General features: G+C 56.0%; 1 protein-coding gene across 32 annotated transcripts in view; it reads left to right on the forward strand.

The window, feature by feature from the left end:
- Positions 1-14,671, forward strand: part of MCF2L (MCF.2 cell line derived transforming sequence like) — a 128,934-nt gene that overhangs the window by 45,258 nt on the left and 69,005 nt on the right. For 4 of the 32 annotated variants that reach the window (XM_026008824.2, XM_072761067.1, XM_072761068.1 and 1 more), the window contains exon 1: positions 4,522-5,163. The exons of 25 other annotated variants lie outside the window; for them this stretch is intronic. In XM_026008824.2, coding sequence (XP_025864609.1) covers positions 5,061-5,163 — 103 coding nt within the window. In that variant the 5' untranslated portion in view covers positions 4,522-5,060. Of the gene's footprint in view, positions 1-4,521; positions 5,164-8,949; positions 9,128-14,671 lie in introns of those variants that run through there. 3 more of the 32 variants (XM_072761069.1, XM_072761079.1, XM_072761062.1) reach the window with 3 other exon arrangements.

Here is a 14,671-nt window from a genome sequence, read left to right on the forward strand (position 1 = left end):
GTGTCTGGGGCCCTTAATTGGGGGCAGGTTGTTATGCAGCATTGATGTGGCACCTACTGACTAATACAGACCCTGTGGTCTGAACAACCAGCCATCCAGTGGGTGACGCCATCATCTTCTCCTTTTTAAGATCAGTATTGAAATGTTTTCTTGATCATTGTTGGGAAGCAGGAGCCCAGCTGTGCCCTCCAGGCTTGCAGGCTCCTGCCATTGGGCAGGGGTGGAGAGTCCTCATGGTCTCCGGGTGATAGTGTAGAGAGCCATGAATCAATGAGTAGAAATTACAGGAGGCAGATTTCAACCAAGAGGAACTATTTCTCCTAAGGACTCACAGACCAGCTCCCCATGAGTGTAAGTGTGGGCCCAGGCTGTGGAGTGGAGTGGGTAAGTGCCTTGGAGGGGTGGGCTGGGGACCTGCGGAGGCCCCGGCAGTGCTCAGATCCGTGATTTTCACATTGCTTCCCCTGCTCAAAATGTCTTGTAAATGTGTCAGTGTTATCTATGTTCAGTGGATGTAGCTACAACCAGTGAAGTTCAGCTGTTTGGAGAGACTACACGTCTCTGGTTGAAGAGGGCGTCTGGAAGACCCTGACTACACCAACTCACCCTGTGAGGGGCCCCGGAAGACAATTCCAAAGGATGCTTTGCACATCTGTAAGAGGGCAACCTTGTATTTACAGGAAGCAGTAACATTCATGTTTCTGTGTTTGTGAATTATCCCTTTGTGTAAGCAAAGCAGACAACAAAACGAAACCGGCTCCCTGGTGTATTTGGGTTGGAGGTACTGGATCCCGACACTCAACACGCTTCTTGTCATCAGGCACATGTCTCCAGGTGACACACACATTGCTGCTGCCCACCCCCCCACCCCACCCCCGTCTCCTGGGACCAGTTCCCGAGCCAGCCAGCCCCTGTGTGGCATTTCATGATGTTGCTCTGCATACAGTTTGCTAACTGCTTCATGGAGCAGCTCCCTCCCTGGCTGTGTCAGGGGTCCCCTAAGAGTAATGGCACGTTCCAGGCTCTGGGGAACCTCCCCTGCAGGCCCCATAGTGCTGAGCCTGCGGATGCCACTCAGGGTGGCTGCAGGAGTGCTGCTGCTGCTGCTGCTGGGAAGGCTGGCCTCCTGGGGCACAGCGGGGGGATTTGTGTGTTCATAGTAGCTCATCCGGCAGGTGCTTTGTCCCAACATCAGTCCCCAGAGACACAGAGACATGAGTGGCGGTCAAACCTGTCAGCATACTGTCCAGAAAATTTAAAGTTGTAAATTTGAAAACCCATAGAGCCAATTATTTCTGAATGTTAGAGATAAGTGACTTTTGTGTGTAAAAGTTCGGCTTTGAGCAAATATTCTGGCTTTTTGTCATTTCATTGTTAGTAGCATCAAGAAGTCAGTCCAGTCCCTGAAGTATGGAACCCAATTTCTTATCTTTGCAGAAGGAAGGACTAGTGTTTAGTCCGATTGGTGACAGTTTTAACAGGACTTTAAATGAGCTGGTGAGCCAGTGCTCCATGTATGACTTCAGCTCTGTTAAGATACTTTATCTTTAAAGACAGTTTTTTACAATTTTCTGATGTCTGAATCGTTAAGAAGGGAGAACGTGTCATTTGATGTTCAAACGGTAACAAAACACAGAAAGTTGTTGAATAAACAGATACTAGGTCTCCTAGGCTTATCAGTTGTATAATTTTATGCCTCCTTCAGTTCTCAAAGGGCTAAAATTTGTCTATTTTCTCTCCTGAGACCGAGTCCTCAGTGTTGGCAGGATTCCTTGTTCATGCAGACACACCCATGCACTGGCTGGCCTCACGTGTCAGGAGCATGTGCTCTGTGCTGGCTGTGCCAGGAGCTCACACACATCCACCTAGAGGAATGGGACCCCAAGGTCTTCCCCTGATCTTCTTCTCTGTGAATAGTCTCCAGCATAGACCCTGGCTTAACCTGATACGTGTCAGAACTTCACATGGAAGGTACCTATTTCATGAGCTGCACAATATTCCCAGCATAGGGAAAATGCTTATTTAAAATCACCACAAGCACCACTCAGTCACCATGTCCCCTGTTGTGTGTTTTAGCTGGTTTCTAAATTCATATGACATGGGCACAGTCTAGATTTTGTGATGATTGGTCTGGTGGGACGTGTCCTCATTTTCAAGCATGAGCAGCTCCAGATGCACTCCTGGGGTGCAGAGGCCTCGGCAGGTCAGACCTGTAGTGTGCTTTATGGGCTATCTTCATTGTCCAGCTCTCAGAGCTTCCTGTCTTTGTCATTGGAAGGGACAGAAAGCCCCTGTTAAATAGTGAACAATTCGTGGCGATGGGCCACAGGGCTCTGTTGGGAATCGCCGTCCGGTGGGGCTGCCAGCGGAGGCCAGGAGGCGGGGCCGGGACTCGGTGCTGAGCAGGAGGGAGGGCCTGTTGGGTGTGTGGATGCCGGTGGACCTCAGTGCTGGCCTCACCATGAAGAGCACGTCTGCAGCAAGGAGAGGAACCGTCTGTGCCAGAGAGACCCAGGAAGAGCACAGGCATTGAGAAGGCAGAGCACAGAGGGGGGCGGTGTGCTCTGCGGCCCTGGCTCTCAGGGACCTTGTGGAAATCCACCCACCAAAATGGGCATACCAGGCGCTGGTTCCTATACTCTGTCTTCAAAGGAAAAAGAGAGAAGAGCCTTTTATGCCCAAGTCCTAAAGCCTGGCTGCAGCTTCATGCAGCAGTAAGCCAGGTGTCTGCCCCCAAGGGCTGATTTTCCAAACACTCAGCATCTCATTTAAGACCTAAGCTAAAGAACTCCCTGCTGCCCTGACATGATTAATATAATGCCAAAAGCCATGCCAGTTATTGATACAAATTTCTTGACGGTGGTTGGAGGTCGTGTTGAGTAAAAGCTACTCTTGGGTTCCCCAGAGAATCAGTCTGGTTCTCACATGCCAGCCGGCACCACCAGCCTGCCCCGGCTGCGCTCAGCACACCTGGTGGGCCAGCATCCTGGGCGGGCATCCTGGGTGGCTTGTGTTTGGGACCCGAGGAGCTTTGGGAAGGAAATGCCCACAGAAGGCTGAGAAAACCCATGGTTTCCAGACGTCGGCCAAACCCAAAGGCTGTGAACTGACAAAGCAGAGAGACCAGGAGATTGTGAGCAGATTCGTGACTCAGAACTGAATTTTGGAAAAGGCTTTAATTAGTAGCATGTTTAAGACAGACGTGGATAAGGAGCACCTGGGCCGCCTGCATGTTTGCACAGCCACGTCTGACCTGTAGCTGCTCAGTGAGCAGCCTGACGTTCCCTGTCCTCCTGATCTGTGCACACCTTCATGTTTACATGGGGAAGGGAAAGACCCGGGGAGAAATTCGGTGCCAGGTTCAGAACAACACATGATGGGTGGCTCGTCACAGTTACTAACCACTAGTGGTGGCAGCTCCTGTAGACACAGAGCCACTGTGTCTCCACATGTCCTTCCTGAGGTGCCGTGGGCTGCACAAGCTGAGGGCTCCAGTCGCTGGTCACAGGAAGAGGGCTCATGTCCTGGACATGCCACATCAAACGCGCCATCTGTTTCCTTCTGAATGTGTGCCGGTTTGGCCTCTGCTTGGAAGCCAGCATGAAGGGGCAGAGATGGACAGCACGGCTGCCCAAGCTTCAGCCTGGTCATGGTTTTCCCTTGCTTCTGGTGAAGGACCCCAGCTCCATTTACTCCTTGTTGCTTCTCATGGATGCAGCCCCAGCAGCCAGCTTTACTTGTTGCGTCCCCAAGGACTCAGACCTGGGCCTGGGGCAGGTGACAGCCCAGGTGGGTGTGGAGGCAAATAGTACCAGCCCCTGCTCAGTGCTCTTGGCACCTTTCCTGCTCAGAGGAAAGGTCCCCTTGGCCCCACTTTGTCCAGCTCCAGCAGAAGGACTTGTGTTTGGCGGGGTCGCCCTAGCCCATAAACGCTCATGGGAGGAAAGTGGGTGCCAAGGGACCAGAATGAAATGAATGCATTATCTAGTTGCAGACCAGCTGTACCTGCTCTAAGAGTGTTGGCTGATAAAGGCGTGCCCGTGGTGCAAGGTCTAAGCCTGGCCTTTCAGACAGACTGGAGTGCCGACCCTCCACAGTTTCTGTCCTGTGACCTTGAGCATACGATAAGCTCACTCAGGCCCTCGGAGTATCCATTGTATGGCACTGCACACACTGCCCGGCAGGTCAGCTGTGAGGATTGCAGGCATGCCGGATGCAAGGCCCCCCACAGAAGGACGCCCTGGGCAGTGCTAGGCACTTACCCCCACAGGCAGACGCGCTGTGGGCACCAGGGTCTGGGGCCATTGGGCCAGGGGCACTTTCGGCATCACAGGGAAGTATCACTTGCCAAGCAAAGCAGTGTTACCATTTCCTTCCCCCACACCGGGCTGGACAGCAGGCGGGTCACAGGCAGAGGAATTTACCGGTTTATTTCAAGAAGGCCCAGGGCCTCTTCCCCCCTCCCTTCCTCCCGCCTTCTAGTTGTTTGTTTGAACTTGAGACTTCCTGAGCTTGGAAGGTGTTTTTGGCTCAGGCAGTTGGAGCAGGTCCCTGACACTGGGAGCCCCAGCCAGCACAAGCCCCTTTCCAGTGAAGGAAACGCCCAAGATCTGCAAATAGACCACCGTGCGGCCCGGCCCTGACCCTGTAGTCTTTCTCCGGCACCACGGGTGTGGGGACAGGAGGGGAGCAGCAGCAGCCTCTGTGGGCACGCCCTCGTGTGCAGGTGGTTCTGGGCCACCCCAGTGACCATCTGTGCCCATGGTCACTGCAGCGCAAGGCCAGGGACTCTGGGAGCTGGTTGGCCGCTCTGTTGTTCTTCCTCACGACTCGGTAAACCCAAGGTCACTGGAGGTCTTGTGCCCAGCTCAGTGTGTGGCACCTGGTACAGCGCCCTCCCCAACACCGCCGGCGCCCACGTATTGCTGACTGTCCCGGTGGAGACCTGCAGGGCAGTGGGAACCGCGGGGCTCCGACACAGGGTCACACTCAGCCCTTGCAGGAGCCCATCTGCACACTCAACGCCGTTGCTGCCACGCGTGTCCCTAGAAGACAACAGGATGGCCGAGAGGGGAGCATCCCGGGGGACTCTCAGGGGCCTCCTGCGTCGGCTTCCGCCACGGCCCCTGAGGTGCTGGGGGGCCTCGACACACCCACAGCCAGGTGAGGCGGGGTGGGGGTGCTGCTTGGGGTGTGGGACCAGGTGCCAGGGGTCCCTTCCATGGGTGGGCACCTCCCTGTGTTACCTAAATGCGTGCCCCTTGCAAGACTTTGGAGAAAGGTTAGATGCAGCATGCCAGGGCATCTTGCTGAAGCCAATGAGGGTCTAGCTTTACTCGGTTTACTTTGTCCTCTGCTTCTGAGGACCTGGGCTCTTGAGTCCTTGCTCTGGCCGTGGTGACAGCGAGCAGACATGAGCAGATGTGCATGAGGGGGCTTGTGCGCAGTGCCCTGGTAACCCCAGGGGCATCCTGCCCCAGTTCCTGGCCCTGGGCAGCCTCCCGCCCTCCCTGTTCTGCAGCTGGACAGGGACGGGTCCCCTGACAGGAGCACAAGCTGCTCCCCAAGTGAGCTTCCTCCTGAGGAAGGAGCGGGATTCTCATGGGCCTTAAAGTTGTGATCCTTAAAGTTGTGATTTATGGATTGATTTCCTCTGGAGCCTGTCCCTTTTCCTAGGAGAACCCGCCCTCCTCAGGGATCTGGAGACCTGAAGTTTGCTGTTGACCTGAGGGCAGCAGCTGGCTCTGCAACCTCGGGCACCCCTTTGAGGGGTCAGGCAGACTCCGTTCCCCTGATGTCTGTAAGGTGAAAGACATCAGAAGTGGCAAAGCGAGTACAGAACCTCCCCCTGGTTTGGGGGCCACAGCCCCTCCCTGTTGGGGAAGTGGAGCCTGGCGCTGGCCATGCCAGTAGCATCCCCAGAGGGCCGAAAAAGCCTGTGCTTAAACCTGGAGGGCTGAGCCTGTGGCCTGGTGTGGCTGATGGCCCCTGGATAGGTGGACCGCCTCACTCAGTGTCCCTTTGGGGGAGGACAGAGCCGGCTCCTGGACAGCCTGACTGCTTCTGAGTCTTGGTGGTTGTTCTGCACGTACCTGCATCCAGGCACATGCTCAAGGTTAAAATCACCAGGCTTCCTCCTTCTTATGGACGCAGCCAACTCTGCAAAGTGCGTGGGGCCATCATGACGGATCCTGCCACAGCCCCATGCTCACAGGGGGCATGGATACTCCATGTATGCCCTCCCAGCCTCCTCCCCCGTGCTGTCTGGAGGTCACGGGTCACGCGTGGGGATTCCCTGGTTGTCTGAGCAGACTCTCCCCTCCCTGGCCTTGTCTCCTATTATGTGAGGACACCCAACTGTGAAGGACTAGATTGTCATCCTGGCACCTGGGGCCTGAGCCTGTCCCCACATATCAGCCATGGATCCTGGGGTCCAGGGCTGTCTTCTCGTGAAGGGGGGCTGCGGACGGGACAAGCTTTTCCTGTCCTCCTTAGTGCTCGTTAGACACTTCTGAGGCTGTGAGTGCTACTAATGAAACCAGGGTGGACAGTGGGCAGTTAGGGGCTAAGGGACACATGAGGCCAGGGTCAGCAGGGCACCCTGATCTGCCCCCAGCCTCCCTCACTGTCCAGCCCCCTGCCTCCCTCACCATCCGGCCTGGCATCTCCTAGCTAAGTCTCCTTGACCCGCAGGTGTGGCCACCGGGCCCCTGGGCACCTGCTGGCTAATTTCTTGCTCCCAGAGAAGCAGTCTTGTCTTGGCTTTCCTTCCTCCCGGCACATTTGAAACCTGTCTGGATACGAGGGTCAGGCTAGCATCTGCGTCCCCGTGCACAGACCTTGCATCCAGCTGCCTTCCGTGGCTCGATCTCTGAAGGAAGTATCCTCAGGTGGGAAGTGACCAATAGCCAGACTTCCTGGTGTAGGAGAGGGCATGCACACAGTGCAGTGGTAAGATGATGGTTGTCTCTGATACCCAGAGACAGGTGTGATGTCAGTCAGCGGCCATGAGGGCAACCTCTGGAACGTCGCCTCCTCGCTGTCCCGCAGGAGCTCTACCAGCAGCACTACCTGAGCTCACGGGGAGGGCCGTCCATTCTGTGCTCTTCTACATGGGCACCTTTCAGACTGAGTTTCACCAAGCCAAGAAAACAGATTGTTTTCTGAGAATTGAAAAATTCTCTTTATGGAAACATGTTTCTGGTTGGCATGGAGAATTTTAAACAGCACCAGAATAACGTGAAAGAAGCAAATAAATATGTTTGATGCACTTGGGTGAATCGATCACTGCTAAGTAATCACAGAACTTCTCTTTGAGCTTCCTGGTCGCTAATGCAAAAAGGGAAAAAACGTTTGACCACAAGGTCACAAGCAAAAATAACTCCTTCTGGAGAGAAGTCTAGAGGAAACCAGTCACTTAGCTGATCACGCTGGAAACAATGGTGACGTCTTCACAACATTTCCTTTCTTTTGGAAAGTCAGTGCCCCTAACAATGTTGAAACATCACTGTAGACTGTGAAGAGGCCCTTTCCAGAGTAGGCCAGGACAGCCCTGGGTCCCTCCCCATTCCCGAGGGCTGAGTGCTGTGGTCAGGCTGTGATCCTGGCCTAGACTGTCTCTGTTGCTGAGACGGGCTGCCCACCGCACCTCCCGGGACTGGACGACATGTGGCCGGGTCACAGGCTTGCCCCTGTGAGTGGAGGGGGCAGAAGCCACAGGGACAGGCCCACGAGTATGGGGGATGTGGGCGCTGACACTTGGCCACCGGATCCACTGGGTCTTGGCCATACGGCTTTCAGAAAAGCCTGATTTGCAATCGTGGCTTTCAGCTTTTGAGGAGCTTCAGAAGCAGAGGCCCGCTTTCTCTCTGACCTTCTAGAATTTGGTGAGATCTGCTAAGCCCTGCAGAGCTGAGGAGAGTTTGCTGCTTTATCTAAAGGGTGTTCTTGCAGAGGAAATACTTGTGCTGAGTTGCTTCCGGCTCTGGTCCCACTTGTTGGTAAGGAGAGGTTCCATGCTCTGGAGAAATCTGGCGATTTATATATCCTTATTTTCATCATTTTAAATATCAGACAACTTGGTTGAAGTTGCTCCTTCTGACCTCCCACTCTGCACCCGGCCTGCAGGGGGACAGCTTGGCTCAGACATGGGGATGGGTGTGGCACTGGGGTACCTGGGTCTCTGTGGGGTCTTGGTCCCAGGCACCCATGGTCTAGGCAGCAGTGTATAGCAGGGAGCCTCACGGGGCACCTGCTGGCCGGGGTGTTAGACGCAGTCCACTGCCTTGGTCCCTGAGTAGGGACTGGGGGTACCCTCCTCCTGACCCTAGGAACCCAGGCCATGGGGTGGGCAGGGCAGGGCCAGTGGCACTGGGGCAGGAGGCAGCTCAAGCCTTCACCAGGCTCCAAGAGAGCATCTCCAGGTGGGGTTCAGGCGTCACACCCCAGATGTGTTAGGGACCCACAGACGGTGAAAGCTGGACAGCATGGGAGGGGCATAAGAACAGGTACCCGTGTCCCCACTCTGTTGACCTTCCTCTCAGCAAACACAGCCTCCGCCCCATCCCCAAACAGTCCCCTGTGTCCAGATCGCTGGACCTTCTCAAATGGAAGAGGGTGGTGACGAGCAGTTGCTGTGGACATGTTGTCCAATTCAAGGCTCCCGCCGTGTGTGCATCTCCCAGCGGGCAATGTGGGGCCTGCATGGCAGCTCGGGGGAGTCATGGCAGCCAAGACGTCCCTTATCCCTAAACCACGGCCAAGACGAGCCCGGACGTTGCTTTCTAGCTGGCCGGCTGGCCAGGGCGCATGTGTACACAGACAGGGTGGAGTGAGCAGATGTTGCCGGCCTGCAGGAGGGTAATCGCCTTTCAGGGCTTTGTCTCAGCTCAGGGGTGAAACGGAAGTAGAAAGTCAGCTGGTCCTTCACACGGATTTAGGGAGCAAAGTTCAGTGGGAGAGGCTCACAGGCAGCACAGAGGGTAGGGGCAGCGGGTGCAGGGGCGAACGTCTAGCTGGTGCTCTGGGGCCATGGGGGACAGGTACGCAGCCCGAATCTCCGTGGCCGAGATGAAATGCTATTACATCTATAGTGAGTGGTGCTCCTGGCTGCTGTCTATCGCTGATGGTGAGTCCCCGGGTCCCCAGGCCACGTCCTGGGGTCACTCAGGGCTGCGGGCTGCACTGGCTGTGGTTGGATATGGGAGCCCTGCCACCTGCAGACAGGAGGCCGTCCTGGTGAGTCACCAGGGACCAGCATGCCTTGGACGGAGGAATAGCCCAGGGAATAGGTGTGAGCAGTAGATGAGCCTTCATCCAAACTCATTATTAGATGACTGAGTCCCGCCATCAGCCACCAAAGGCCAAGGACTTCCCTGTGGCTAGTGTGGGTCCGCTCCATGGCTGGCACGAGACAGACAGCAGGGAGCTGGGCCAGCACCCAGCCCATCGGGGCTGAGCTGACCTCGTTCGTGCTCAATGTGCAAAGGTCCACGCGTAAAGTACAAAACAGAACAAAAGCCACTGACTACTTAGGATCGGTGATCCGCTTGACCAAGTGACAGGCGGGTAGCTTCCTGGACAGTTGGCAGCACTGTCGAGTAGGTGTGGTTTGCTGACATATAGTTGCTCTCCAGGGTCCCACAGAGCCCAGCAAATTCCTAGAGCCCCCATGGAAGGCCGTGGGCTAAGCAGGTTTCCTGTCCAAAGACCAGCTCCTCCAGTCCCCCTGAAGGTCATGAAATCTGCTACAGCATGGTGAGGGACACTGCTCTGTACTGGCTGGCTGTCTTCCTGATAGTGATGCGAGACCTCAGAGGTCTCTGTGAGCCGGCTGGGGGGTCACGGCCCCATGAGGACAGGCCCTTCATGGTGCCCCAAGGGCTGAGGGCTCATCGTTGATGGAGAGCTTCGTGATCGTTAGAGCTGTGCCTCCGTGTCTCACCTGAGCCCATTTTACAGACGGGGAGGGCCGGGTTATAGTCATCAGAAATGTCGCTTGTCTGGGAGACTATCGGGAGTGGGGCGCTGGCCAGCAACGTGAGCGGGCCTTGGGTTTGCTGCGAGGCCCACACTTAGCCCAGTTGCTCCTGTTTCTGTGACAGTGGTGATGGGCACCAAGCAGGAGGGTGAAGGAAGGTGATGGGCAGGGCAGTGGACCCCCCAAGGGCCTCTAAGAGGTCTAGCAGCCTGGACTCTGCTGACCTGTGCATGACAATCACGTGCCTCTCCCTGCAGAGAGACTGAGGCTGAGTGAGGGTGGCACGTCCACAGGGCTACGGGCCAAAGTCAGTGATTGGCCAGGCCCATGGCAGACAAAACAGCCCTCAGCATGGGGACAGAGTGCCCCTTGCTTCCCATCTGGTCCCCAAAGCAGCTCCACACCGGCCTGGTCACATCCCCCACGAGCCTCCTGGGTTCCTCCTAGGGACAGAGAGTCTCCGAGAATGGGAGTTGCCTGTGTGCAGCCAGCGTCCCCATTTCACTTGCGCCAAGAAAGTAAACCACAGGCTGTGCAGGCCTTCCCCACGGCTCGGCTTGGGACCCGCAGCCTAGCACTCACGCCCCCGGTGGTCACTGGGGCAGAACGGCCCCTGGAGTCTCCTCGCCTCCCATGTGATGGGAAGATGCTCAGGGCCCAGACATAGTGCGTGTGGCTCTTTTCCCCAGAGGAGGGCGGTCGGCACGGGGCTACCCCTGGAGGGGCGCTCACGGCTGGGTGGGGGCAAAGGGTCTCTGGAGATAGCGTGTCCCCACCGCCCCCACCACACCTTCCGGAAGCTCCTGTGTCCAAATGGTGGCCCCTTCTGTGCTGTGAGGTGGACACTGCCACCCGCAGCAGTTTTGTTTTATTCCTAGTCCTTTCCTACTTCATTTTTCTCTCAGTGTCCATAGTCCACACCTGCTGCCTCCGGATGGCGGCTTCTGTGCCTGAGAGTGATGGCCTCGAGGCATGGAGGCCACTGCCCCTGTGTTTCTTCACACTCCGCTTGGAGCTCTTGCCTGGAAATTGGAGTGGAGAGTCAGGGTGACAGGACAGGGGGTTGCCCTCCTGAGCCCCAGGGACCTGCACTCTGACCCAGCGATGAGGCCTGGGGACATAGCTGAGGGGCATCTGTGCAGCAGGTGGGAGCCCAGGGCTGACCTGAGTGTCACCCACGGGTGTCACCAGGTAGGAGTGCTGTGAGAGCCGGCCCTTTCCAGGGATGTACTCGCTCTGAGGACACAGACACATGAGCATGTCTGAGCTTGGACAAGTGAGCGTTGGTGATGATGTGTCACCATCATCCTGAAGCTGTGGTGGGAGGAGGACTTATCCCAACAGCAACCGAGCCAGTCATGGTGGCGCACTGTGCTCTCGGGTGTGGCTGCTCCTGCCAGGGTGCTGGGCACTTTATGCTCTCCTGCATGCCTGCTTTCCTAACATGATGGGCAAAATGGTCAAGTTAGTCTCCAGCAGGTGTGTGTAAGCCCTCCCCATGTGGCTGTGCATGGTGGGGCCCACTGATGCACCCCTGGCCCCAGAGACCCTGCAGGGCTTTCTGCATCGAGCAGGGGATCCAGCTTGACATCTGGAGCCTCCCTTACCTCATAGGCTCCGTGTGAGCTGCAGGGGGACTCATTGTTGGGTGACATTGTCCTGGGGCACATCAGTCTGTGCGTGGTTGGGATCTGCAGATGGCCCCATCCATTGTGGTAGCAGCATGAGTGACTCAGCTCCTCCTTGTCACCATCCTGTGTTGAAATACCCAGATGGTTTTGACACCACGTTGGCAACACGAGTGTAAATCATCACCCCAAATCCTGCCACATCTGGAGGCCTGAGGCAGGGAGACAGCTTTTCCTGCATCTCTAGGGAAGGCAAGTTCTTCACACACGGAGTGTAAACAGCGTGCAAGAAAACCAACACAGACACTCATCCTGCATGTGGGGCCAGAAAGTCGAGGCGGAAGCCATGGGCGATGCCACCCATTTGCAGTGCTGCTCAGGATGCCTGCAAAGTATTCACTCATGCAGAGAAACCTTTATTTTTCAAGTTTGCTTGAAAGAGGTCCTCAGAGTACCATCCACGACTTCTGTAAAGGAGCAAGTTTTCAGAAAAACAAATGCATTTCTGTGTTAAGAACAAATGAATTAATGAAACATGTCAAGACCCAAGAAGTGCTGCTCCTTACTTGTTGGCAGCAGGAACTGAGCGTCTGCTGTGTGCCAGGCCAGGCTTGGTGCTGCGGGGACAGCTGCAATCATCTGCCTACGTGGTCCCTATGAAGACTGGGATGGATGATCCAGAGCTGCAAGAACCTGCCCTGGGTGTTGAGAGGCCCTGGGATGAGATTCCTGAACTGTGGTGGGACTCCTGTAAACCCGCTCCTTCCCCTGGAGGAGCTGCCTGAGCAGCCACATGACAGTTCCCACCATCTGCACCTGGGCCCCCCACACCTGCAGCCGCAGGAAGGGGAGAGGGAAGCTGGCTGCCTGGGGCCCAAGACACGGCCTGAGCGAAACCTGCCTGGGAGCCAGGTGTTGGCACAAGACTGCAGTGAGCGCTGGCCGGTGGCCTTCCCCTCGGGCTCCCGGTGCTCAGCGTGGGCTCATTCACTCCTGAATGACACGGGCACCTTTCAAGCACATTTTGCAGGCGCTTTACCCATTCTGTGGAGGAATAAAAGCATATTTTTTTAGCATGATTTTGTTAGAATGTTGGAGATTTGACCAGAAGTTGTTTAAGCATTCCAGAAATCTATCAAATAGTCGTCCTGAATGGACAACCTAAAATGCAACTGAAATTTGCATTTTGAAACACTCAGGAGAGTTTTGCTTTTTCTGTCCAGGCTTTCAGCTGCATGGGAGCCATGTGGGGGCCATGTGGAGGCGTCAGGGGTAGACGTGGAGACCATGCAGGGGTGTCAGGGGTGGATATGGGAGCTACGTGGGGGTGCCAGGGGTGGACGTGGGAGCTACATGGGTGCCAGGGGTGGACATGGAGACCACGTGGGGGTGCCGGAGGTGGATGTGGGGGCCACATGGGGGTACTGGGGGATGGATATGGGAGTAGGGGGCAGCAGGCAGCTGTCGGGGGCACCCTCACTCCAGGTGGGAGGCCTAAGAGGTTTGGCTTGTTCTAGTTACCACCACGAGCCCCCCTGGGCAGTGCTTGGCTAACTTTGGGATTCCAGGTCATGAGCACAGTTGTTAGAAGGCTTTATTTTGTACACTCTTCAGTAATCTCGTCATATTTATAACAAAGAAAGTATTACTTTTATTACTAGGAATCAGAGTACCCTTAACGGTAACCCGGGTTGTTGCCACAAGGGCTGCGTGAACACACCAGCCTGTCTGTCCCTCTGGTGGTATCCATTGTCGCTCCTTGAGGGCAGATTTGGGGAATGAGTTCGATTCCTTACAGGAGGGGGTGTGGAGCTCATGGTCGAACCACTGAATGTGGCTGAAGGTGCCTTCTCAGCCAGTTCTCCTCTAGGAAATGGACCAGAATGTTCTGGTGTGGGTCTCTGGGGCCACGTGGCACTTACCTACTTCACTCCGTTGATTGGTCCCTGTTTATTATGCCTAAGACTTACACAGTTGCAAATCAGCATAACATCAGAAACACCAAACAGCTCGTTTATGCTCTGATTTTAAGAGCACTGACTTGTACATTGTATTTGAGCTCTGATCAAGATGAAAGGACACCTGGTGCATATCTCACGCCCGCGGAATTCTTAGGCCCAGCACAAACCCTGAAGTGCTCATAGTCTGGCCTTGCTTCATCTGCACCAGCCCACGCTGAGCATCATGCCCACGCTGAGATTCTGTGAGGCCAGGGCTCAGGGCGGCTCATGGTCCTAGAGAGGCTGGTGGTGTCGGGTGTTGGGTGGCTGCCCTGTGTTGGGGGAGAGGCACCCCTGTGACAATGGGTCAAGACATCTGGGGAAAGGAGCTCACGTGTTACTATGAACACAGGAGCCATGAAGAGCAGGTGGGGGTCTGGGGTGGCCTGGGCAGCGGCCAGAGAGGCAGTGGGAATGCAGTCCAGGATCTCAACTTCTAGCCAGAGACGTGAGGGCTTCATGCAGAGGTGCATGTGGAAGTGGAGTGGGGTATAGAGACACCCAGGGTAGGAAGCAGTTCCTCAGGACCTGGGACAGGCTGGGCCATGGGGCTCTGAGACATGGTAGTAGCAGCACAGGGCAGGTGCTGCCCAAGGAACTGCCAGGAGGAGGGACAGAGCCCAGGTGTCTTACAGGGACAGAAGAGGAGCAGTCAGGACGCCCGTGTGGGACCAGGGTGGACGGTGGTGCCGTCAGCAGAGATGGGTGTCAGAGGAAGAGCTCAGGTGCCAGGGCCCCATTCTAGGACTGGAAGTGTCCGTGAGAGCTGGATGCAGTCTGAAGGGTGGCGGCTCAGCCTCGTTGGTGACATCACAGATACCCGGACTTCCTGGGGACAAGGGTGGTAAGGACAGTGGAGAAGGCAAGAGCAACAGCTTGTGGCCCATCCTGCCTGCCCCACCTCCACCCTGCTGCAGGGAAACCGCCCAAACCACCCAATCCCCACTTCCTGGCGCCTGCAGCCGGCCCCTCCCGGCCGCCTCTCCACCAGACCCTGGCCCAGCGGTGACTCCAAGTTATCTGAACACAAAAGGGGGCCTCACATCATTTCTGGAGCTGAACAG

Source organism: Vulpes vulpes, chromosome 6 (assembly GCF_048418805.1).
Source record: "Vulpes vulpes isolate BD-2025 chromosome 6, VulVul3, whole genome shotgun sequence".
Lineage (NCBI taxonomy): Eukaryota > Metazoa > Chordata > Mammalia > Carnivora > Canidae > Vulpes > Vulpes vulpes.